The sequence below is a fragment of the Embiotoca jacksoni genome, unplaced genomic scaffold, assembly GCF_022577435.1.
Source record: "Embiotoca jacksoni isolate LCO1_2020_lvr unplaced genomic scaffold, fEmbJac1.0.p SCAF_41, whole genome shotgun sequence".
Classification (NCBI taxonomy): domain Eukaryota; kingdom Metazoa; phylum Chordata; class Actinopteri; family Embiotocidae; genus Embiotoca; species Embiotoca jacksoni.
In genome coordinates, this window is record NW_027185394.1 from 2,942,567 (window position 1) to 2,965,424 (window position 22,858).

General features: G+C 42.4%; 1 protein-coding gene across 5 annotated transcripts; it reads left to right on the plus strand.

Annotated features, from left to right (window-relative positions):
- The first annotated feature begins 185 nt into the window (after nucleotides 1-185).
- On the plus strand, nucleotides 186-20,901 carry rxrba (retinoid x receptor, beta a). 5 transcript variants are annotated; one of them, XM_069168882.1, is made up of 13 exons: nucleotides 186-258; nucleotides 991-1,138; nucleotides 2,518-2,750; nucleotides 3,201-3,354; nucleotides 3,464-3,643; nucleotides 6,045-6,065; nucleotides 7,878-8,038; nucleotides 8,300-8,429; nucleotides 8,992-9,124; nucleotides 11,832-11,867; nucleotides 14,187-14,278; nucleotides 14,384-14,489; nucleotides 14,971-20,901. In XM_069168882.1, the coding sequence occupies exons 2-13, from the start codon at nucleotides 1,123-1,125 to the stop codon at nucleotides 15,116-15,118; spliced, it is 1,410 nt and encodes a 469-aa protein (XP_069024983.1). In that variant the 5' UTR covers nucleotides 186-258; nucleotides 991-1,122; the 3' UTR covers nucleotides 15,119-20,901. The 5 variants fall into 5 exon arrangements, with proteins under 5 accessions (XP_069024983.1, XP_069024986.1, XP_069024985.1 ...); XM_069168885.1 differs by lacking the exon at nucleotides 11,832-11,867; XM_069168884.1 differs by lacking the exon at nucleotides 6,045-6,065.
- Nucleotides 20,902-22,858: the final 1,957 nt, after the last annotated feature.

The window sequence follows — 22,858 nt, forward strand, 5'->3', positions numbered from 1 at the left end:
CGGTGACACGCGCAGACACAACATGACCTCACTCACCCCTCGTGCCCTGGGGGAGGGAGGGGGGAGGAGGGGGGGGGGGACTGTAAGAGAGCACTGAGTCAAAATCCTCCATCATCATGTTTTCATCCTTGCGGGGGGAGGAGGGGGGTGTAGGGGGGAGAGGAGGAGGAGGAGGAGGAGAGGAGGAGGAGGAGGGGGGGAGACACAGCGGCCTGGTCGCCACATCTTTTTCATGAGGAGAAGCTGCGCCGCTAAACCGTCAGTAATTCTTTATTTCGTTTGCACCAGATACACATTTACGGCATTTGGCCGGTGTGTGAGCTGGAGGAGGAGGTGGTGGAGGAGGAGGTGGAGGAGGAGGAGGTGGAGGAGGAGGAACGGAGCAGCGACAGACTGGGTTTGTTATCGGGTCTCCTACCGAGGACCTCGGTGCTAACTGGCGTGCTAGCTGCGCTAGGTGGCTAAGCGTGGTTAGCGATAACGGTTTTTTTTTGTTGTTTTTTTAAAGTATATTTTTAGTAACTTAGAAACAGGTACAGCAGACCCTCGTTAGCTTTAAGCACCGTTACGATGAATTCACTATTTAATTATTATTATTATTTTAGATATCCAGTCCTAAATTAGGTTAGTTTACGAGCTGTGTGACGGCTAACGGTCGCTAGCTGTCCGTGTCGGCTCCATCTGTGTCGCTGCGTTGAGTCGAGACGTGGTCTTGGTGTGAATACACCGTCTGTTTTTAGTTGTCCTGTCTTCGTCCTGTCCTGTAAACAGGACAAAGACACGTCTCGGCATCGAGCTGGTCGCTTTGCAGCGTCCTGCTGTAAACGTTTTGTAAAATGCCCCCCCCAAAAAAAAAAAAATTAAAAAAGAAGAAAATGCATGAAATAGACTTTTTTTATTTTGTCACAACGCTGTTGATATCGGAGCGATGGGGGCTGTCACAGCATTTCGTCCTTTAAACGGTCCACTTTTCTTGTTCTGGAATTTCAGACCCGTTTTTGGCTTTCCCAAAACTCCGGCCCGGGCCTCAGTCCGCGGTCTAGAGTTCGATAGCGGGCCGTTGGAAGACGCAAGCACGTCGGCTCACAGCCGCCAGACAGCCCCTGTAGCCCAACCACCATCATGGGAGACAGTAGAGGTGAGCAAAACAAACGGCACAGATGTTATTTGTCAGCAATGCAGCAACATGTTTGTCCGGCCGTCATGGCATCTGTGAACTAATGTCGGTGATTTTATAAATTATGCATAAAAAGATCAGGCTTGTACATATCTGGGGTATGATGACACGAACCTACCCAAAGATGTGGTTAAATAACAGAATATTAAAGCTTGTAAAACACACTGGGGTTCTTCCAGGTCATGCAATCATTTGCAATGGTCCCGCCACTCTGAAGCAGTGTAGTTGTTTTTAAATAATTTAGATTATTTTAAATTAGGCTTCCCATTTGTCTGAACATTGTGTCTTCTCAGCATGACAGCATGTGATTTAATAGAATTAGATGGTGATGTATAAAAAACATCTCCAAGTTTCAAAACATTATACAAAGATGAGCAATTATTGCCTCCAACTGTCATACGACTGCTGTGTTGGAAGGACAGTATAAAGTTAAATCTTTGTTCCTGGTATTTGTTAACCTTTAAATCAGCATCAGCACTCTATTCACTTATGCTCTGAGTGCCTGGTCAGAAATAGATGGAGACCTTTGATGAGGACATACCTTGAATTATAAATTAGGTGAAAAGAAGTGTTCTCAGTAATTAAATTGATGTTTGTTGATTTGATTTGTGGTGTGAAGTACCACTGCAGTAGATGATTGGTGAGCAACACTGGTTTGTTTCTTCTCTCTGAGAAAAGCAGATCAGATCAGACGACAACCAAGCACACAGCCTGAAGCAGAGAGAACGCAGTACAGGCAGCTGCAGAAGAAAGGGTCAGCTCTTAGGCAGGATGATGAAACATTTTACTATTCACATTTTTATTTCTGGTGCCAATAAATCGGAACCAAAAAGGACAGAATTATACTCGATTCAGATCACAGAGCTAAAAATGGCTTATAGCAAAGTGAAATAAACTTTGAGATACGTAGGGACATCAAATCGTGCTGTAAGTTATCTTGTGTAATTGGCACTTATGTCTGCCATGTTAAAAACAAAGCGAATTTTACTAAGAGCAAAAATTTTCTTTGTGCATTGAGGATGTTTAACAGATTTATTTGGCATTAAGTAAATTATTCTTATTTGCCTCATTAGAGGTTAGAAGACAGCACTGCATCGAAATGCATCGAAAATGAATTAAAAATAATGTTGACCCCACCGTGACATCAAACACATGACCCTGATGAGGACAAATCTTTTCTCTTCTTAAGATATTTTTTTAATATATTTTTTACACCTGCAAAGCAGCTCAGACGTCACTCAGAAACCCATCTATTACCAAGCTTTTCTTTTATTTCCGCATCATTTTATTATTACATCGTGCTACTATGATATTCTCCCTCTGGATTGTCTCTCGTCAAGATTCTCGCAGCCCAGACAGCTCGTCTGTGTCCTCCCCGCCGTCGGGCCAGCGCTCGCCTCCGCTGGTTCCCTCGGCCGCTTCCATGACCTCCCTGCCTCCCATCACCACCGCCGGGGTCAACAGTCCCATCAGTAGCATCGGCTCCCCCTTTTCCGTTATCAGCTCCTCGCTGGGCTCGCCCTGCCTACCCGGCACACCGTCGGTGGGTTACGGCCCGATCAGCAGCCCCCAGGTAAAGTTTAACGCCTTGCTTTGTATGTTTTAGTAACGTTTTAAATACCAGCCACTGTTACGGATTTCATTCTGTTTTTTGTCCCAGAAATGTTGACACGATGTCATTCTTTGTCTTTCTTTGCCATGGAGTCACTTTTATTTTTTTTTCTAGCTCTTTCTTACTTTAGTTTTGCGCCCAGTGTTTGTCCTGATATTTACGTGCCATGAATTGTGTTTTAAACCCTTTTTTTTGTTTAACTGTTCTGAGATCTGAGAGAAATAAGAGGACAGATGGTGTTCAGGGTCCACAAAGTTACTCCCACTGCGACTTTATGTTTATTGTGTGATCAAGGTGATGACGTCATCCCTTCACTTTGACATATTATAAAAGAAACGTAATTAGGAAATCCATGGAAAGTAGTCATCCCTGTTGTCACTGTGTTAACCCTGTTTTCTGTTGTTCTTTCAGATCAACTCAACAGTGTCCATGTCAGGGCTCCATGCAGTGAGCAGCTCCGACGATGTGAAACCTCCACTGGGCTTGAAGCAGATGTCCCCCCACAGCCCAGGGCCGATGCTTTCCCAGAAACGCCTTTGTGCCATCTGCGGAGACAGATCCTCCGGTGAGTGGACGTCTTAAATGCAACTGCTTTATGTTTTCAGCCTTCGTCCTCCTTTTTTTTTTGTCCCTAACTTTTTGGGCTCTCCTCTTCCCTCTCTCCCTCCCTCCAGGTAAGCACTATGGTGTCTACAGCTGTGAGGGCTGCAAAGGCTTCTTCAAGCGAACAGTGCGCAAAGACCTCACCTACACCTGTCGGGACAACAAAGACTGCATGGTGGATAAGAGACAGAGGAACCGCTGCCAGTACTGTCGCTACCAGAAGTGCCTGGCCATGGGCATGAAGAGAGAAGGTGAGCAAGCAGGAAACAACCACTTCTGTGCTTGACCTCTAAAAACGAAGCCACCTGTGCCACCTTTTCATCCACACAATGTTCACCTTAAATGTCAAAAGTAAATGACTATTTAGCTAATTTTCAACAACTTCACTGTACGCCCACAAACACGCCGTCTGTGTCCAAGATCACTGGCTGCTTCATTTAAAGTCAACATTTCAAAGTGTCATTTACGCTCATCATATGTTTCCCCTTCACATCCAGTCGAGAAAAAACAGTATTTACCCCAAAATGAGAGGACACAATTTGTGTATCCTTGACACCTGGCAGTATCCTAAAATCCACTGTACACCCACCAGTCATTTTCATACTACTAAAGAGGTATTCACTGTCATACATTATTTTTGTTGATCAATACCAAAAGTCTTAACTACTAGTATTGTAATTTAGTGTTGCAATACAATAAACCAAGACAAAAAGTCCTTGAAGCTACTTTCAATTGGCCTAATAATGTGTTGTGGCTGTTGTTGTCTTGTCTTTGTCTGAAAGGATCACACAACCATGTCATAATAATCAGGTGACTCAATCAGTTTTCAGAGCCCACGATGATTTGGACCAATGAAAAGCAGCAACCAAGAATATTAACACCGCTGTCTGGCCTTGTTAACAGCTACATTAATTCCCATCATTTCTAAAAATGAAATGTGAAACTCCTGTCTGTAGTACCTGATTACTATTTTTTAGGGACAGTGGCAATAAGCTGACAGAGCTTAAAATGCTTTAATAATAATAATAATTTTAAAAAAAAAGGAAATAGTCCAAAGCTTTAGGAACCTCTGCTGGTCCGTATCCCGCGTTGTTCAAGTGTCTGCAAAATATATTGCAGGTTATTAATGACTCGATGTATGTTTGATAAATTGATTATTTTTATGATCACTGCAGCATTAAGTTAATACAGATGAAAGAAACATTGGAGGCAGCTGCTTCCCGTAGCAGGTACATTCAGCATAATCTGCAAAACCCTCAATCTGTAAATCCTGGGCCACCCATCACGTTACATGATCTATTACTCACATCATTTTACAGTCAAAGTTATGAGAGCAATCTTACCAGATCAGACTTAGTAGGATTTTCAACACGGCACAAGTCTGAATTAATTAGTTTAATTTATAACAGGGAGTGTGTATAAAATACATCAATCTCAAAAAGAGGAAAGATGATTGGAAAGAGATCATTTCCATCTGCTGTTTGTGGCAGGTGAGAGGAAATATTAAAACACAAAGAAAAAGCTATTATCTCTACTGTAGATGAACTGAACAGCCCCCTGGATATGCAGACAGACTTCACAGGAACAAACAAGATATCAAAATATTACATATATAGCCAAAGTTGTAAAAACAATTTGTCAGTGCAGTCACATTGGCATGCGCAAAAAATATCACAGGATGTGTTTATATGTCGTTTTCCAAACCAATTACAATTGCCCAGGAAGTGGTTGATGAAAAGCTGCGATGTAATCCCAGTTATTATTCAGAAGCAGCAGGTTAGACGGCAAAGAGGAATTGATTTTAAAATGAGTCTGACACCGAGGTCAGAGATCTGTCCTCACTTCACTCACACGATGAGAAAATGCTGCAGCTCAGCGGCACCGCAAAGGGTCACTCACCTTATGTTTAACTTTAGTCGTGCATCTTAAATGCCAAATATTGCGTATATAAGTCTTGGCATGTCTGAAGAAAGCCATAAAGTCATCCATGTCTAAATGAAACAAAGCCTTCACTATAGGGATGTGCTATATTGTGTTGTTTCTGATAAAATAAGTATAGTTTTAGTATGATTTTTTTTGTAAATATTTTATATTGTGATAATGGCAATATTCTGGTTTGTGGACGTGAAGATGTCATAACGCCAGTTTAACGATCTGATGCAACTTGAACATAAAGTGGCTCCACGCTGGAGGACTTTCCTCCAAAAGAGGGAAGCGACTTCAGCAATGTGGAAGTGGTTTGGTTATAAAAGCTCAGATCTACAACAAACCGCAGTAATATGTTTGTTTTTACTGACTATTTGAGGCCAAACTCTCTGGTAGCAATAAAAAAAAAAAAGAACGTATGTTCTTGAAATTACCGATATATATATATTTTTAAGAATGTCGTTATGGCAGAATTTAACCTCCAATATCTATGATGTTATTTTTTTTTGGGCTTGTCACTTGCGCAGCCTGAACAAAGCAGCAGAGGTTCTGAAAAAAAAAAAAAGGACTTAACATGTGTACGATTAGAGGACAGAAAGAGCGAGTGAGGAGTGGTAGAGAGGGAGATGGGGGTGGGTAAGCCTTGTAAACACTAACCCCTTTCCCCCTCTCTTCCTCTTTTTTTGTTTCCTCTCGTTCTCTCTCTCCCCCTCCCTCCTTCTGTAGTGGCCAAGATGAACGACAGATGTAAGGAGAAGAGGGAGGGAGGGGGTGTGTGGCTGTGTCTGTATGAGTGAACGAGGAGCAGGCAGATTTGCCTATCAGTAAATAGAAGGAGCTAGTTTTCAGATATTTCTTTCTCCACCCTTTCTTGCCCGAACTCAAAGGTGGACTCTGTGCCAGCCTTTCAATTACTTCCCCATGTGTGTGGTTTTTTTTTTAAGCTGTATGGATACGGGGAAAGTTTGCTGAGTATGCAAATCATCCCCCTACTTTATTTACAAGTTAACTTACTGTTAACACCCCCCCGCCCCCCTCTGGCCGGGTGCTGCCCACGAAGGTCACAGTTACGACAGTCAGGCGAGGAAGGGTAGATTTTTTTTTTTATTCCCCCACAAACATATTTCACGCCCGGCTCTGCAGCAGAAGTATCTACTTTCTGTTATAAACCCACTTTTTGGAAGGCGTGGCCACGAGCACATCCCTTCTTCTTCTCTGTTAAATCCACACAACGATAACAAATGATGATATCGAGGCCATTAAAAACAAGTGCACATACTAGGATTTGAAAATGTACTAATTCATTCATTCAAAAATGGCTGTTTTCCTCGCCAGAGGCTTTGTTTAAAATATTGATACATGCTGGTTTTTCAGATGCAATCCCAAAATATTTGAATTAAACATTAATAACATCTCAAACATTACTGCTGATGCTGAGATTCTCCTTGTTTCTATTCAAGTGACGGTCAAAAACAGCAATTCAATTCACAAACTTTAATGAGACTGGACTGATCTGAACATTTTCTGTTCTATAATAATAATAATGATAATATTAACTTTATTTATAGAGCACCTTTCGTATAAGAAATGCAGCTCAAAGTGCTTCCAAACAAGAAAAATCACATGCAGTGTTTTACATAAAAACAGATGTAAAGGAACATTTAAAAATACAGGGAAAAAATGAAATGCACAAGAACATAAAATGCATAAAATTAAACACAAGACAAAACATTAATAAAATAAATATAGTTAAAATATAGCAATATGCATTTTAAAGGATGCATATCAGGATGCATTTAAAATATGACTGAACTATCAGTTTGGCTGGTTGGTGATCAGGCCTCCAATATTCATATTCCCAATTTTACGACCGAAACAACCCACATAAACACTTTAATAACTTTTTACTGCGAGGGATTTGCAGCAAGCTATTAATTTGATGCCTTAATATTTGTTTATTTTATCTAGTTATTTTTGTTGTATTTGCGGTTGCTGTGTAAAAAGTCCCACACGGTCGCATCTAAAGAAACCCAGTTTCCTTGTTGCAGCAATTTGAAAGTCAAACCTTTGAAAAAACAAATGTAATTTGTAATTTTTTACATTGCATATATCTTACGATCCACTTCTGCATTTGTTGTGGGCCTGAAAGAAGTATGAAAGACAGTATGAGAGACTTTTTTTTAATTTTTTTATCATGAAATGCACACATCTGTGTCCCTCGTCTTTTCACATTAATTTGGTCCTACTCTTCTTTCCCTGTTCTTTTTGCTTCTTTTGTTTTTCTCCTCTTCATCTTTCTCGTCTTTCACATGTTCATCTCTGATATTCTTCGCTCCTTCTTCCTCTCCCTTCATCCTTTCTGTTCTCCATCACTGTCCAAACCTCTTGCTTCCTTTGCACTTATCTTGCATCTCCATTCATCCTCTCCTCTCCTCCTCTCCTCTACCTCCTCTCCTCTACCTTCTCCCTTCCATCTCTTTCTTGTCCTTTTATTGTTTTTCTCCTGTGTTCCTCTCTCCTCCCCACTCTTAATCCCCCCCCTTCACACCCGTCCTGCAGCTGTCCAAGAGGAGCGACAGAGGAACAGGGAACGAGAGGGCGAGGTGGAGTCAACCAGCGCCGTGAACGAGGAGATGCCGGTGGAGAAGATTTTGGAGGCGGAGATGGCGGTGGAGCAGAAGACGGAGCTTCACGCCGACGGAAGTTCAGGCGGCAGCTCTGTGAGTCGTCTTAACAGCAGGCTGTGTTCCTTTGAGCTGCTTTGTTTAACATGAAATCAAATTAAGTTGAAACAAATCAGGTGATTTCCACTTTATCATATTTTTTTTAGTTTATTCTGACATATAACTTGTATTTAAAACTTGTGTTTATTTATTCAGACACTTTGCTTTAACAGTCGTCATCGGCCGTTCTTACCAATAATACATTGAAGTTGTGATAAAATTATAACCAATAATACTCAACACATCTGCTTTTTCCAGCCCAACGATCCTGTCACCAACATCTGCCAGGCAGCAGACAAGCAGCTCTTCACCCTGGTGGAGTGGGCCAAGAGGATCCCTCACTTCTCCGAGCTGCCCCTGGATGACCAGGTCATCTTGCTACGTGCAGGTGAGTCGGTCAGACTAGACCAAGTTTATTAAATAGGAAATGATATTGCTTATTTTTACGAGTAACGAGCACAACCTTGGTCTCATATTTCACATGTTGTGAAATGTCAGTTAACATAAGAATAAACTCCGAACGCTCAAGAGTTTTTTAAAATGCAAAAGAAAAGGAAAACAAATTCTCTTTCTTCTTGACATTGGCTTCAGAGTTTTAACTTGCGCAGCATGAAAATAAAGGGAAAGTAAGTTGGGATTGTAGTCTGTGAACGCAAAGGCAGGATGTGTTTTTCACACAATCTGGAGTTTTTAGGGTTTTCTGCCTTCCCATCATTTTGTTTTACTGTAACTCGGGGCGTCACAATGCCAAAATTAGTCGTAATAAGTCGACACCAATACCGCAGAAAATCCACAATTCTTGATACCAATGTCGATACCACAGCAAAAATAAAATGAGAGCCTCTGTGAACAGCCGTCACAGTTCACAAACAGTAACGGTAAGATTTCAGGATGTGAAAACTGGCGACTGGCATGTTGTTGATAAAAAGTGACACCAACTTTTCCAACAGGATGGAATGAACTCCTGATTGCGTCGTTCTCCCATCGGTCCATCTCCGTGAAGGACGGGATCCTGCTGGCCACCGGCCTGCATGTCCACAGGAACAGTGCCCACAGCGCAGGTGTCGGAGCCATCTTTGACAGGTAATACACAGACGGCAGCATAACTCTGACAGACAGACAGACAGACACACAACATCCCCAGCGTTCAGGAGTTTGTCTGGGTGATCCACTTGCAGAGGAACGTTGCAACCATGAAAACAAAAAAACCATGTGTGTCAACTGGTAGGGTCTTAACATAATGTTATGTTAAGTGCTTTTCAGAGGCATTTTTCTACTTCACTTTGAAATCCAAAATTGCTCAGGCTCCACTTCTACACAAGCACCAGGATCATCTGCTGTTAGCCTAAAATAAACTGATACTGAAAAGCCAGACAAAATCCCCTCTCAGAGTCCACAGGGGAATCCACATTAGTGCTGAAAGCTTCACGAAGAATGAAAAATCACTCCTCTCCTCTATTTATCCACGTGGATGTCTCTGACGTTTTTCACACTCGCTGTGTTTTCATAATCGTCAACACGCACACGGTTCACGTTGAGCTGGAGTAGTGGGAAGTGGGTAAAGTTTTCGGGTCCAGTGTTTTTTATCTTCGGCTGGCTGCAGCTGCTGTGTTCTGCGTTGGCTGTAATTGGCTGAGAGACTTTGCTTCTTTAGTGCTGCCTGTAGGATGACGGCGCATGCCAGGGAGACTGGTGACTAATGCTTACCCATAGACATGCATGTGCGCACACACACACACACACTCTGTGGCAAAGTACCTCTCGTCGCATTTGATGTGTTAATGGCTGGCGAATGTACAATACTAACGTGGAAAATATAGAAATAAAAAGTAAATACTTAAAAAGACCTTCATGTACGAGTTTAAACTCCATTATTGTGCAGAGCGTTGTCGAGGCCATGGGTAATAATTTTGGTGATGAATTTTCTTGTTCTGTTATCTCGTCTGCACTTATTGGACATTTTCTTTCATATCATAAAATAATATCAGTCTGTTATTTTATGTTTATTAAATGAGATTGGATATTAATCTGTAATTCGTAGGATTGATGCCATCACTTCCAGTCTTTATATCTAATCGAAGGTCACGGGCTCTGTAAGTAATTTTATAGAAATATTACTGTAGAGTACTGTGTGTTTACTGGCCACGGGTACACTGTCAGTCCAGGATCATACAACCTGTAAATAAAAACAAAATGCAATGATTTGCAAATCTCATAAACCCATATTTAATTGCAAACAGGCCAATGACAACATATCACATATTGAAAGGGAGCCATTTTTATTGCTTTATGAAAAACACATGGTTATTTTGAATTTGATGCCAAAAAAGTTGGGACATGTTTTGCGTGACGCACTTTATTTTTATTCACATTTTACACAGCGTCCCAACTTTTTTTGGAAACGGGGTCGTATATAGATTTGTCTAAAACAAGCGTGTTATTTTGAGATCTCAAAATGCTTATTGCATAATTAGAAATTTGAAAACAAAACATAACTACAGCTGTGGCCTCTTCAGTCTTCTGCATTATTGCATCAACTTCACAAGTTACATTTTTTGACACGTCAAAAGAAAACCTTTTTATTTTTTGCTCGACACTTCTCACGCAGTGATAAATAATAGTTAAAGTCATGATGGGGTGTTATTGCTTTCTCCAGGGAGGATTTAACGTGTTCATGACGTTATCACTATGAATTATACCTAAAACCCAAACTGCATCACAACGTGTTAATTAGACGGTAATTATATCGATATAAAAGATTAGTTTCAGTCAGGGTTAAAGTGAACTAGCTGGGCTCAGTGATTTATTTCCCTCTGATCATTTTCTCCTCTGGCACCGCTCTCTTCTAGCAGCAGGCTTCTGTCTCAGCTTGGCATCGGCATCTGTTTCAAGCTACTTAACCACCAGAGAGGCATTTCTCTGTAAAACCTTACTTGAGGTAGATTTCTTCGTTAATAGGCCACGAAGTGCAAAACACAACAATCTTTAACGAAACAACTGAACAAAGCACAAAACAAGAAACCTTTCAGAAAACAAACACAACGCTCAACAAACTAAAAAGGTACCTGCTAATCTTGTCATCAAATCAGTGATGGGAATGACGACAAAGATAGATAATATTTATCTATATGTGGAGAATATTCTCTGTCCTGAAATGTTTTTTTTTAATGTTATTGGTTTGTTTTGTGCGTTGTTCATTTGTTGTTTTAAAAAAAAAAAGTTGTACTTTGTACTTCAAGACACTATAAATAAGTTCCTTTTTGTAATTTATTAACATGTAAAGAGCGATTCCTATGAAAAGCTGAGGGTTTTCAGTTTTTCACATGTGAACGGATTCATGTGCACTAATGGGTTTCTGCTGGTTTTTTTGCGTTTGGCTCATAAGATTTACGATAACCTCCTTTCTGCTTATTTTAATACACATGAATGTAGTGGTGCCTTATGTGAGATCACAGATGTCATAAATCAGAGGTGCACATTTAGAAACATGTAACAGAATATATCGATAACATGACATAAAAAAAACATGTAGTCCCAGTTTTAAAATACATCTGAAAGTAGTTTTTAAACTACTTTTTAAATTTTCACTGAGTGAAATCACATCTGTTCAGCTGAAGGGCTCAGACGACACACACACACACACACTCTCACACACACACACACACACACACACACACACACACGCGCACACACACACACACACACACACGCGTGCACACACACACACCACTGTAATAACAATGAAACTGTGTAATGACATTGTAATAACACATTGTGATTGAATACGCAGGGCGCACAATGCCGAGGTTGGGGCCATATTTGACAGGTAATTACGCCACTACACAAACACCTTTCTTGAACCCCCCCTCCTCTTTTGAGTCAACAACATGAAAACCACCACAGAGCAGACGCTGAGCGCTCCGTGCGTTTAGGCTTTTTATTTTTCCTGCAGCGTTCTCGTTAGGAGATAAAAGTCTGAACGACATCCGCGGGCGGCTGTTCGATCCACTCGGGGAACTATTGTTGTGCAGTTATATTGTTTGTGGCGTCGACGGGCAGAATCCGATGCCTTTTCTTATCGAATCAAAATGTTGATATTGTGGAGCTCCAGCTTCACCGGGGCTTTTATGGTCGGTTGCGGTTCAGTGAGGAGACACTGTTACTCCAGTGTTGGATTCGTTTTTAGATCCCCTAACGTAGCGTTTTGGAGGTGTTGTATAACAATAATATATACTCCCTGTGTGATGGGAAAAACCCATTTTATAACATTAACGATGTGTGTAACTTAAACCCACTCCCTCTTTCCTCCACTGGATTTGAATAAAACATTCATCCGGTCCGTGCGTGTGTGCGTGTGTGTGTGTGTGTGTGTGTGTGTGTGTGTGTGTGTGTGTGTGTGTGTGTGTGTGTGTGTGTGTGAGAGAGAGAGAGAGAGAGAGAGTGTGTGAGACTGCGACTGAGAGTGAGAGAGAGTGAGTGTGAGTGTGTGTAAAAACAGCCTGATTTGGGTGGTGTCTGTTAAAAATCCCCATCGTTAAAAAACAGATGGAGATTTCTGATCACGGATGACGGAGTCGCAAATAAGCGGTCCCTAAAGGTCACCGCTTCGTTCCTCCCACTCGCTGGCGTCTGTTTCTTTCCTCTTTCATATTCCTGGCAGGGACGCGCTTAACGGCTCACAGCAAACCTCTTCATGTACTATTGCACAACACATCTTAATAAAATAAACACGCATGGTAACTCCTTTGACTGAAACCGTGGGTGAGTTGGTGAGATGAGTCTTTAGTATTCTTATTTATTTTTGTCATGTTTACTGTTTGTTTCTGTTGGATGCGTTCTTCTTGAATAACTGAATCTCTGAGGCCATTTTTAAGATGAATGGATGACGTTTAAAGTACAAAGCAGAGCACCAAATCTACAAGCTCGCCTTCGTTACGTCTCTCTCTTCATTCATCGACACTTTACGTTTCAAATAAAAAACACTCGATAGACAGACGTTCATGAGGATACAGTGAAAGTGTTAAACGGGATCATTTTCAACAAACTCATTGCGTATCTTAAAATGAGACGGTATTCACTTAATGAAATTGCAGAGAACATGAAGATGTGGAATTAATACATTATGCCTGCTCTACATAAAATACAATACTTTTCAAAATGTACACAATCACTGGGCAAAATAGGAGAAGTACTTCAATGCCATATTTATTTCAAGTCCAGCATCAATCTTTGCTCGTAAATGAAGCATCATTTTATCAGCTCGTTATGTTGGCCGGTGTTTGTTTAAAGCCTTGACAGGCCGATAAAGTTGACGTGTCGATATTACGGTGCATCGCCGGCCTTTGAAAACTCCAAATCATTATTTAGCACCTGAACCCTGCCTGTTGAAATGCTCGTACATCGTTGGAGTCATCAGTTAAAAGGCACTTTAACACTTTTCTTCTCCAGCCGTGGTAGATTTCAACATTTGGCAGCCATTTTCACGACTTTCACGCATTTGCTCGCAGAGCTAATGATAAACACAACAAAGAGAAGCAAACGATGAATTATTAAGTAGGAAAAAAACCTAAAAACAGATTCAGCCACAGCCTGAACCAGCAGTTTGCCAACCTGGTCAGTTTTAACTGTTTTTTTTTGTTTTGTTTTTTTCTTTCTGCAGAACCAGCAGTTCAGCCATGCCATAACTAGTTGGGGCATAAAGTCTTTTCATTCAAGTAACTGTAAATGTGTGATGGAGTCTGGTTTCTTTCTGTTCTTACTCTCTTCTTCCCTCCTTTATTTATGTATATTTTATTTATATATTTATGTATGTTTTTATGTTTCCTACGCTTTTTTTCTTCATCTTCTTCTCCCGCTCATTCCCATGCTTCTTCTCCTCTCCTCTCCTCTCCTCTCCTCTCCTCTCCTCTCCTCTCCTCTCCTCTCCTCTCCTCTCCTCTCCTCTCCTCTCCTCTCATCCCTCATCCCTCATCCTCTCCTCTCCTCCCTCCTCCTCTCCTCTCCTCTCCTATCCTCTCCTCTCCTCTCCTCTCCTCTCCTCTCCTCTCCTCTCCTCTCCTCTCCTCTCCTCTCCTCTCCTCCGCCTCTCCTCCCTCCTCTCCTCTCCTCTCCTCTCCTCTCCTCTCGTCTCCTCTCCTCTCCTCAGGGTTTTGACAGAGCTCGTGAGCAAGATGAGAGACATGCAAATGGACAAGACAGAACTGGGCTGCCTTCGAGCAATCATCCTCTTCAACCCAGGTACACTCACTGTAGAGTCACCAAAATAAAGTGGACATATTATGGTCTGGAAATCTGAAGGGAACTTTGAATGGAGATAATTAAAACGTTTGTTTTCACCTGAAGATGCCAAGGGTTTGTCCAACCCCAGTGAGGTGGAGCTCCTGAGAGAGCGGGTGTACGCATCGCTAGAGTCTTACTGTAAACAGAAATACCCTGACCAGCAGGGCAGGTAGGCTGGAACACACACACACACACACACACACACACACACACACACACACACACACACACACACACACACACGGAAGCTACCAATGGATAAACTTTGACCTCAAACTGCTGAAAATCAGACCAGAATATCAGCATTTTAGAAACACACCCGACTTGTATCTAGTGAAAGTAGTAAGGATGCTAATGTTAGCAGCTCCGCCCTCCCAAGGTCAAGGGGACAAAAACAAACACCCATCTGGCCAAACGAACCTGCGCAGATACAAAATTTACATTATATTTATTTAGTCATCCTATTTTTTTATATTACAAAATAAATGCAGTTCAATATGTGACATCATTCGTCCGTTTGACATCTTTTGCCACATGTTGGCATTTTCAGATCATTTTTCTTGATGCCTTTTCTGAACTGAAGTTTACATGATTGATTGCTAATCACTCCTCCCACCGCTCTCCTTCTCATCCTTCCCTCCGTCGGCCAGGTTTGCAAAGCTCCTCCTGCGGCTCCCGGCGCTGCGCTCCATCGGCCTGAAGTGCCTGGAGCACCTGTTCTTCTTCAAGCTGATCGGTGACACGCCCATCGACACCTTCTTGATGGAGATGCTCGAGGCGCCTCACCAGCTCACCTAGAGGAGCCAGGTTCGGTCCGGTCAGGATCCAATGCACACCAGGATTACCAACACGGCCCCTCCCCCCCACCCCCGCCCCAGTGTGGGGGGGGCCGTCGGCTCTGCTTGTTGGGCCTCACTTAACTGCAGCACCTGCTGGTTTTAATGTACCGGCTGTCACACTTATACACACGAAAACACACATATCCCCCCCCCCTCCCCGTCACCCTGGCTAATTATCTTCCCCCACACACGCAGATCCTTGAATTAAATACATGGATTGACATACAACATAACTAATACACGGATAATATTGCTCTGAATGAACAGCGTGCTAATACTCCCACAGACACACGCGGTCGATTCTCATTCTCAGTTTTCAAGCGAAGGGGTTATGGCTCAAGGAATTTATCCCCTTTTACTCACGCATATACAGTTAATGTCTTAACTTTAAGTTAGCCTTCGGTTTTCCCATCTTCATCTCGCAGTGGGTTTTTTGCTTCTGCGTAACTGTCGTGCTTCCCTGGTTTTTACGTGGGTTACTTACAGTTACAGTTGGCTACACCTCTGTATATTATATCCATCACTAGCAGGTTAGTTACTCATGTATGATTTTTTTTTTTTTTTTTTTTTCTTAGCTTGAAATCAGGTGCATAGCATTTCAATCAACTGTCCAACATTCACTTGTTATTGTCAGGAGGTGTCCTCTGACGGACAGGCGAACTCCCAGTGGGTTCATCCAAGCTCATAAACATTGAAATATTATTTTTATTTTTATTTTTTTTGAATATTCATGCTGAAACTTGTTTGAGTTTCTATTTTGAAGTACTGTACTCATGAAATGAGAGATTTTTTCCAAGGCATTGAAATCCAGGAAAAGAGGGCTGGGAGCACTTTGTTGGACACACAAACTTAGTCCCACCCACCCTGATGCGCACAGCAGGCTTTGTAAGACAAGAATGACTTGAATTTTTTGTATATATATATACGTATATATAAATATATATACGTATATATATATATACACATATATATATATATAAACATTTTGATTTTATCCTTTTTTCTCTACTTTGGCAGATGGTTGGTATTTTAAACAGCTTGAGGCTAACAGGAAGTTACAGCTTTGTGTGAGAAAAAAAAAAAAGTATTTGTTTCACTTTTATCCCCCCGCACCCCCTTTTTCTTTCGCTGGTGGTCATTTATGCACTTTTGTGAGTTGTAACTGTAAACGTTCCCATTTCCTAGAAATGACCATCCGTTGTCAAACACCTAAGATGAACTCGAAGGTACTATGTGTAGGGTTTTTCTCATTCATTGCATCATTGTCTAATCGGATGTTCTTATCGAATTAGTCACTTCCTGCGCAGAAAATAACCCGTTTGGGGTTGAACACCAACCACCAGTCAAAATGATTGAACACATAACGTCAGTCTGTTCTAAACACCCAGTACTTCTGAAAGTCTCCTAATCTTGATAGGTTGAAAACTGCCTCTGATTGGCCATCCTGTATCCGGGTCACTGTTACTACAGGGGAGACTGTTGACTCCTCTACCCAGCACTTATCGTAGTGTCCTTGTACAGTGATGGATTTGAGAGGCATTCTGCACTCTGTCCTATCTGGAAAGCTCCATCTTTGTGCAACATGAAAAACAGCAGCAGAGTTAGAAAATATAAAGAGCTGCTGAAATGATCCCACAGTGGCAGAAATGCAACTTTAATTCTTCCTGCTCGTGAAACGGTATCAAACTTGGGTGTGTTTTTGCAGCCTCCACTGTTCGTGGATTGGCAAACATTGCATCCGTGTTTGAATTACAAAAGACCTCTGATGTGTCGTCATGCTGTAATGCAATAATGAAATGAGTTAGCCCTACGTTGTGAGAAATCCTACACCTACTACCTACAGCTGTGGTATCTTCATTCAGTCCATATCGGCTCCGTGCTTGCGACTTTTGTACAATAGATGTAAATAATACACAAAAAAAACAACACAGGAGTCATGCAGAAACAAAAAGGCCTGTTCACACCTGAGAAAGTGAATTTAAAAGCTCCATTTTTTTTGCCGTCGAATCAACATTCGACTCGTCTCCGACGTCACGGTGATGTTGTTTTTTTTAGCCCAGGGCCAAACCACACCTCACATTGCTGCTTTTTGCACCAACGTCTGCCAATGTTCTCCTGCCGGCTCTTGATAATTGATTGGCTGGATTTGTTTGTTTTTTTTGCTGACAAAGGCACTTGACATTTACTGTGATTGAAATTATTTTGAATCTTGAGCATTGCAACGGAAAAGAAAAAAAAAAAAAAAAAAAAAAAAGGTCAAACGCAGCTACAAACACAGCAAACTATGAATCACACCGCTCGGAGGTGAGCAGTACCGGGGTACACGTCAAGATTTACTGCAGTTACTGTTAGTAAAATAACAAAAAAAAGAGTGCTGATATTCTGAGGTGTATTTAGCCTTCATTTAGTAGAAGTTATCAACACATTTTACAGTGTAATCTTATAGGGAAGAGGTACAGCAGTCCTCTACCAGGTGCTAAATAACTTATGTGGTCTTCTAGTTTAAGACTTACACATCAATGCAAACACAGTATGCAAGTACCGAGACCAATGAGACGGCCGCTCTCCACTCTTTGCTTGAAAAAAAGAAAAGAAAATTGGATATTTCTCTTTTATTATTTTGTGACCCCCTTACTTTAATTTGCAGACTCCCAGCCATGGAAAGAAATACCAGTTAAGTGCTTGTGCATTTTGGCTGCCGCTGATTAAAGCAGAGCCAGTTTTTCTTTTCTCTAAATCGAGTAGAAGCAATGAAAAGTAGCTGCTGAAGTGATGAGCTTCCTGCCCTGCAGATAGTCCAAATACGTCTTCTCAGAGAGGACCCCCCACCCCAATCCACCCCTCCCCCATGTGATGTGGGCGTTAGAGGCCGGCAGTCCACCTGTAAGACAGGTGGGTTTTTTGTTTTTAAACGCGTTAAAAGTAAGTCGGTCCAACCTTTCAAAGAGTTTGTTGTTGTTTCAGTTCCTCTCCATCCTCGTACGTACGGTCGACTCAGCGAAGCGGTCTCCGTGGTGTCCGTCACATTTCAGCCCCACTGTGTTGGCAAAAAAAAAGAAAAAGGAAAGCAAGATGGAGGCACTGACGTCTGCCGGCGTTCTCGTGCCGTGCTTGTCGCTTCGAGTTGGTTCAGATGAGCTGATTGAAGCGTTTTCAGACTTGAGTGAGAAGAATCCTTCACATCTTAAGACAGTCGACCCCCAAAACGAGCTCTCTGTCCCTCGGAGGGTAGCCGAGGGTCGGAGCCAACTTCAACGATGTGCGCTTGTGTTGGTTGATTTCTCAGAAACTCTCTCTGGAGGGTTTTTAGTTTTTAGGAGCTTCCTCTGTTGAATGTTTGAGCCTGCTGCTACTGCACCGTGTTTATAACCAGGGATGGGAACGATTATACAATCAGTCAAGCGCTGGAGGGTCCACAAGGTGACGTTAAATATGGGACACACACACACACACACACACACACACACACACAGAGAGAGAGAGAGAGAGAGAGAGAGAGAGAGAGCTCTCTGAGCAGACGCCAATGTTTGTTGACGATTCTTCCACAAAAAAAAAAAAAAAGTCAAAATATGCAACTCGTGTACTCATATTGTGGTCGTGTGGTGAAACGGTTGACTTGCAATATATGCATTGTGTTTCTGGCATTCTGTAGATTTTTTAGCTTTAGTCTGTTACATGAGTTGATATAATTGGCTGTTTAGGATTCCCATCCCTCCATATAACAGCAAAGTTTTTGTGATGCCATTTCTATGTTTCTCTACATTTTGCTACGAGCTTTTAGCATTTCGAAGATGAGAAAACAGGAAAAGCTGAACAGGTTCTGGATGCTAAAGGCACCTCAAGCTTTGCTCATCAGGCGAGACTGTTTTAGCAAAAAGCTGCTGGTTGGGTGTTGTAGTTTCTAGTTTTTTTATATATATATATATATATATATATATATAGTGTGTGTGTGTGTGTGTGTGTGTGTGTGTGTGTGTGTGTGTGTGTGTGTGTTTTTACACACGCGTGAATGGAATCGGTCTGCAGCCTTTCAACCGGCAGACGCTGTAGCTCCGGCTGAGCGCCGTTTAGATAACGTGGTAGAATAACGTTAAAGGAGCCGAGCTGGAGGGGCGATTTAACCGACTCGTTAACTTTAAGCTTTATCAACCCGACCCAGCCTTCCTTCCTTCCTTCCTTCTTTCTTTCCTTCACTCACTTCAACCCCGTGTCCACTGCTTTACTTCACAACTTAACCGCTGCTTCACTCGCACCACGTGGGGATGAAAAGAAAATGGACCGGGCTTTGTGTTGGAGCGGACGTGGAAACCGATTGAACCGATGCTTCTTGGACTGTTTGAAACGGATGTGAAGCTTCGTCTTTGGGACGAGCGTTGCCGACGGGATTCACTCTTCGCTTACTTTACTTGACGGCAGAGATGCCACCTTGATTGAATATGCTTTTTTTTCTTTGCTTTTTTTTTTTTTTTTTTTTTATAGATGAATCGCAGGATATGACTGAAAAATTGATCATGGTGTATAAATTATCTACACCCCCCCTACCCCCTCTGAAGCCAAGGCCCATCCTGTTACAGTCAATGAGGCACAGTGTGCTATGCAGCCTTGAACCCACCACCACCCTCACTGGTTTATTTATCACTGCCAAGCGGTTTGAAATGCAGCGCCACCCAGCCACCTCCCCCTCCCCTCCCCCCTCCCAAAATGCTTGTCCATCATGTATGTTGTGATTATTGTGTAGCACACTAAAGAGTGTGCACTAACCCTGGCCTGTGTGATGCGTACTGAAGAGGGGACCCTAATAGGAATGGAGTGACAGCTCGTGTGGAGAGGGGGAGGACATGGTCCCAGGGGAGGGAAGTGGACCGGCGGGTGGACCCCCTCCGGGTGCTCGAGCTGCACTGGTGCTCCTCATCTGGGTCCCGCAGCCTGGAAAACATCCGCTTTGGTTTGTTGAGACACACGGAGATGCATATGAGTGAGACGCAAATAAGGAATGATTCAACAGGGCCGAGCCGAGTGCTCGACCTGCTCTTCTTCGGTTAGATGTTTTAACTGTGTCCGAGTCCTCGTGTTGCTGTGGCCGGATACTTCAGAAAAATAGAGAGAGACTGTGGCGACACAGGTCAAAGGTCGCCAGAATTTACAGGTCTAGTTCGCAGGGAGGGCACACCTCTGAGCAGGATCTGGTTCCTTTGGATGAACTTGTCAGGAAGGATCAGCTGATTGCTCTCCTTAAGGGAGGAGGTGGTTGTTGGTGTGAGGAAGAGAAAGAAGGGCAGGAACTTAAAGAACTCAGATCAGGTGATTTAGTCGTGAAGAAAAACAGAAAAAAAAACTATTTTGCAGTAGATCTAGAATCTTCCTTAATTGTTTATCTTTCACTTTAAAAAAACAAACAAACAACACCTTTCACAGTTTTCTTTGTCTCGTTTCCCCGTCTCCCTCTTCTCCAACTATGCTATTCATCTTTTGTTCATTACAAAGTATTAAACAAATACAAGAACTGTAAAAAAAAAATCAGAACGAAATCTGTCGCTCTTATTTTGAAATTTTCTCTTTCTCTGGTGTCTGTTCTTCGTCCTGTTTGTGTCCGACTCCATCATACATATGTGGAGCTGATTGACAATTGTGTTTCGGGGATTGAAAGAAGACAAAAAAATATGAATAATTTTTTTCAGTCATTAATTCTGAATCTTGTTTCTGTTTGTTGTATCATGTCCGAGTAAAGGTTTTAATACTGTACTTGAAGTCTTTTTCATTTATTATTTAAGGGGGGGAAAAGAAGAAAACGATTGCCAGTCAAAATTGCTCCAATATAGTTTAAATATTGCAGGATGTAAATAAAAACAGCTTCAAAAGGACAGTAGTTTTACACTTTAAATACACTGTGTAGGTGGAAAACGACCAGGGTGCACCCATTTCCTTCAGGCTCCACATAAAACACCCACCGGCTGCAGATGTACTGGACCGTCCCAGCCCGGCTCCCACTGCGTCCTGGAGAAGTGATCCGCTACTCAGTCCAGCAGGACCCCAGGGCCCCGGTGACCGCTGGCGCCGCACTTCCACCTTCCGACCTCCAGAGGGAGCACTGACCTTTTTGTCCTGTCCCCAGTACCCCCCCCTCCCCCTTCCCGCCTCCCTGTGACTACTTTACGCACTCTGACCAATCAGGAAGCAGCAGAACTTGAGTTCAGACATACATACACCCCCTCCCCTCCTATACACTGGTGGCTCTATTCCCTCCACCGCATATTTAAATGTAAAGATAGGAATGTGTGTGAGTTTGTATAGTTAGGCGATGCTCTTCCACTCTCCATCTCCTCCCACCTCGGTGTCCGTCTCCTCCCTCATACCTGACCCTCTATTCGGACTGGCTCCTCTTCCTCTGATTTAACAGCAGCCAGACTGAAGAGCTGTTGCTCAGCTTCGCTCTCTATTAGAGGCCCGAAGTGATTCAGAGAACTGAAGTTACGAAAGAAGCAACATTATTTAAACTACAAGATGGATTATAACAGTTTTCTGTATGCTAATGTTTACTGATTTATTGACTTGACCTTTTTTATTCCACCATATTTCACCCTCTAAAAGTTTCCTGTATGTTTTTCCTTAATTAGGTTTTAACATAACATAATATAACAGTTTTTCCTTGTTTGGTGGATGTGTGGTTGTCCCTTGTTACAAATCCACCAGAGTCCTTCGACCTCTCGTTTTACAGAGTTTTAAGATCGTTCACACTCTCCGTTGCTCCTGTGCATAGTCGTGGTAAATAAGCTCTTAATCGTGAGTGTGTCACGGTCACCCCGACCTACTGCAAATGAGAAGAAGGCTAAGCATCACTTTTCCATGTTGCAGATGTCTGAGCCAAGTGTGCCACTGTGGAAGCTGCTGCTCCTTCCCTGTAGTCCCGGCAGCTGCCAGTAGAGGGAGCGGGCACAAAGAGGTCTCTGTTCAGGACCACGTTTAACAGCCCAGTCAGCAGCTAGACCCTGTAACCTCTCAGCCTGCAGGGGTACAGACAGTAAGTTACCCCATTTATAATTCAGGAAACTAGTTCTTGACATGAACAGTTGGATTTCACTACAAGATTTTCCCGAAAGATTTGTTTCCACTTTTCTTTTGAAGGTGCAAATTTTACTGCATCACACTCGGTCATTTAAAATCAAAGCTGTTATAATTACAGCTGTCACCTTTTTGTTTTAAACACCTTGTGGTCTGTTTCAGTGTCGTTAAGCTTTTCTTTTTTTCTTCAGCATCTTCCACATTTACCATCCTCTCTCCTTCTCCTCATCCCAATGTTGTCTCACTTCCTTCTTTAATTCTCCTCACTTTCACTTCCTGCTCACACCTCTCTCTCATTCTTCTCTTTTTTTTCTTTTTCTTTTTTTCTGACTCCTTCCATCCATTTCCTCCTTGTGTCCTTTCCTCCCTCCTGTTTCTCACCCACTCTCCCTCCCTTTCACTGTGAGGCTGCAGAAAGACACACTTTCCTTCTAATTTCTTGCTTCTCGAAAGTCCATTTTCACCAGGTGAATGTTATTTCTACGCCCCGAATAAACGAGCCGTGTTTGAAGTCACTTTACACACACACACACACACACACACACACACCTACCTACCTGAAGGAGACAGAGCTTTATTGAGCCTGTGTACTCACCAGACAGACCAAACAGCAGGGCAACATGTCAGGTTTACACACCTG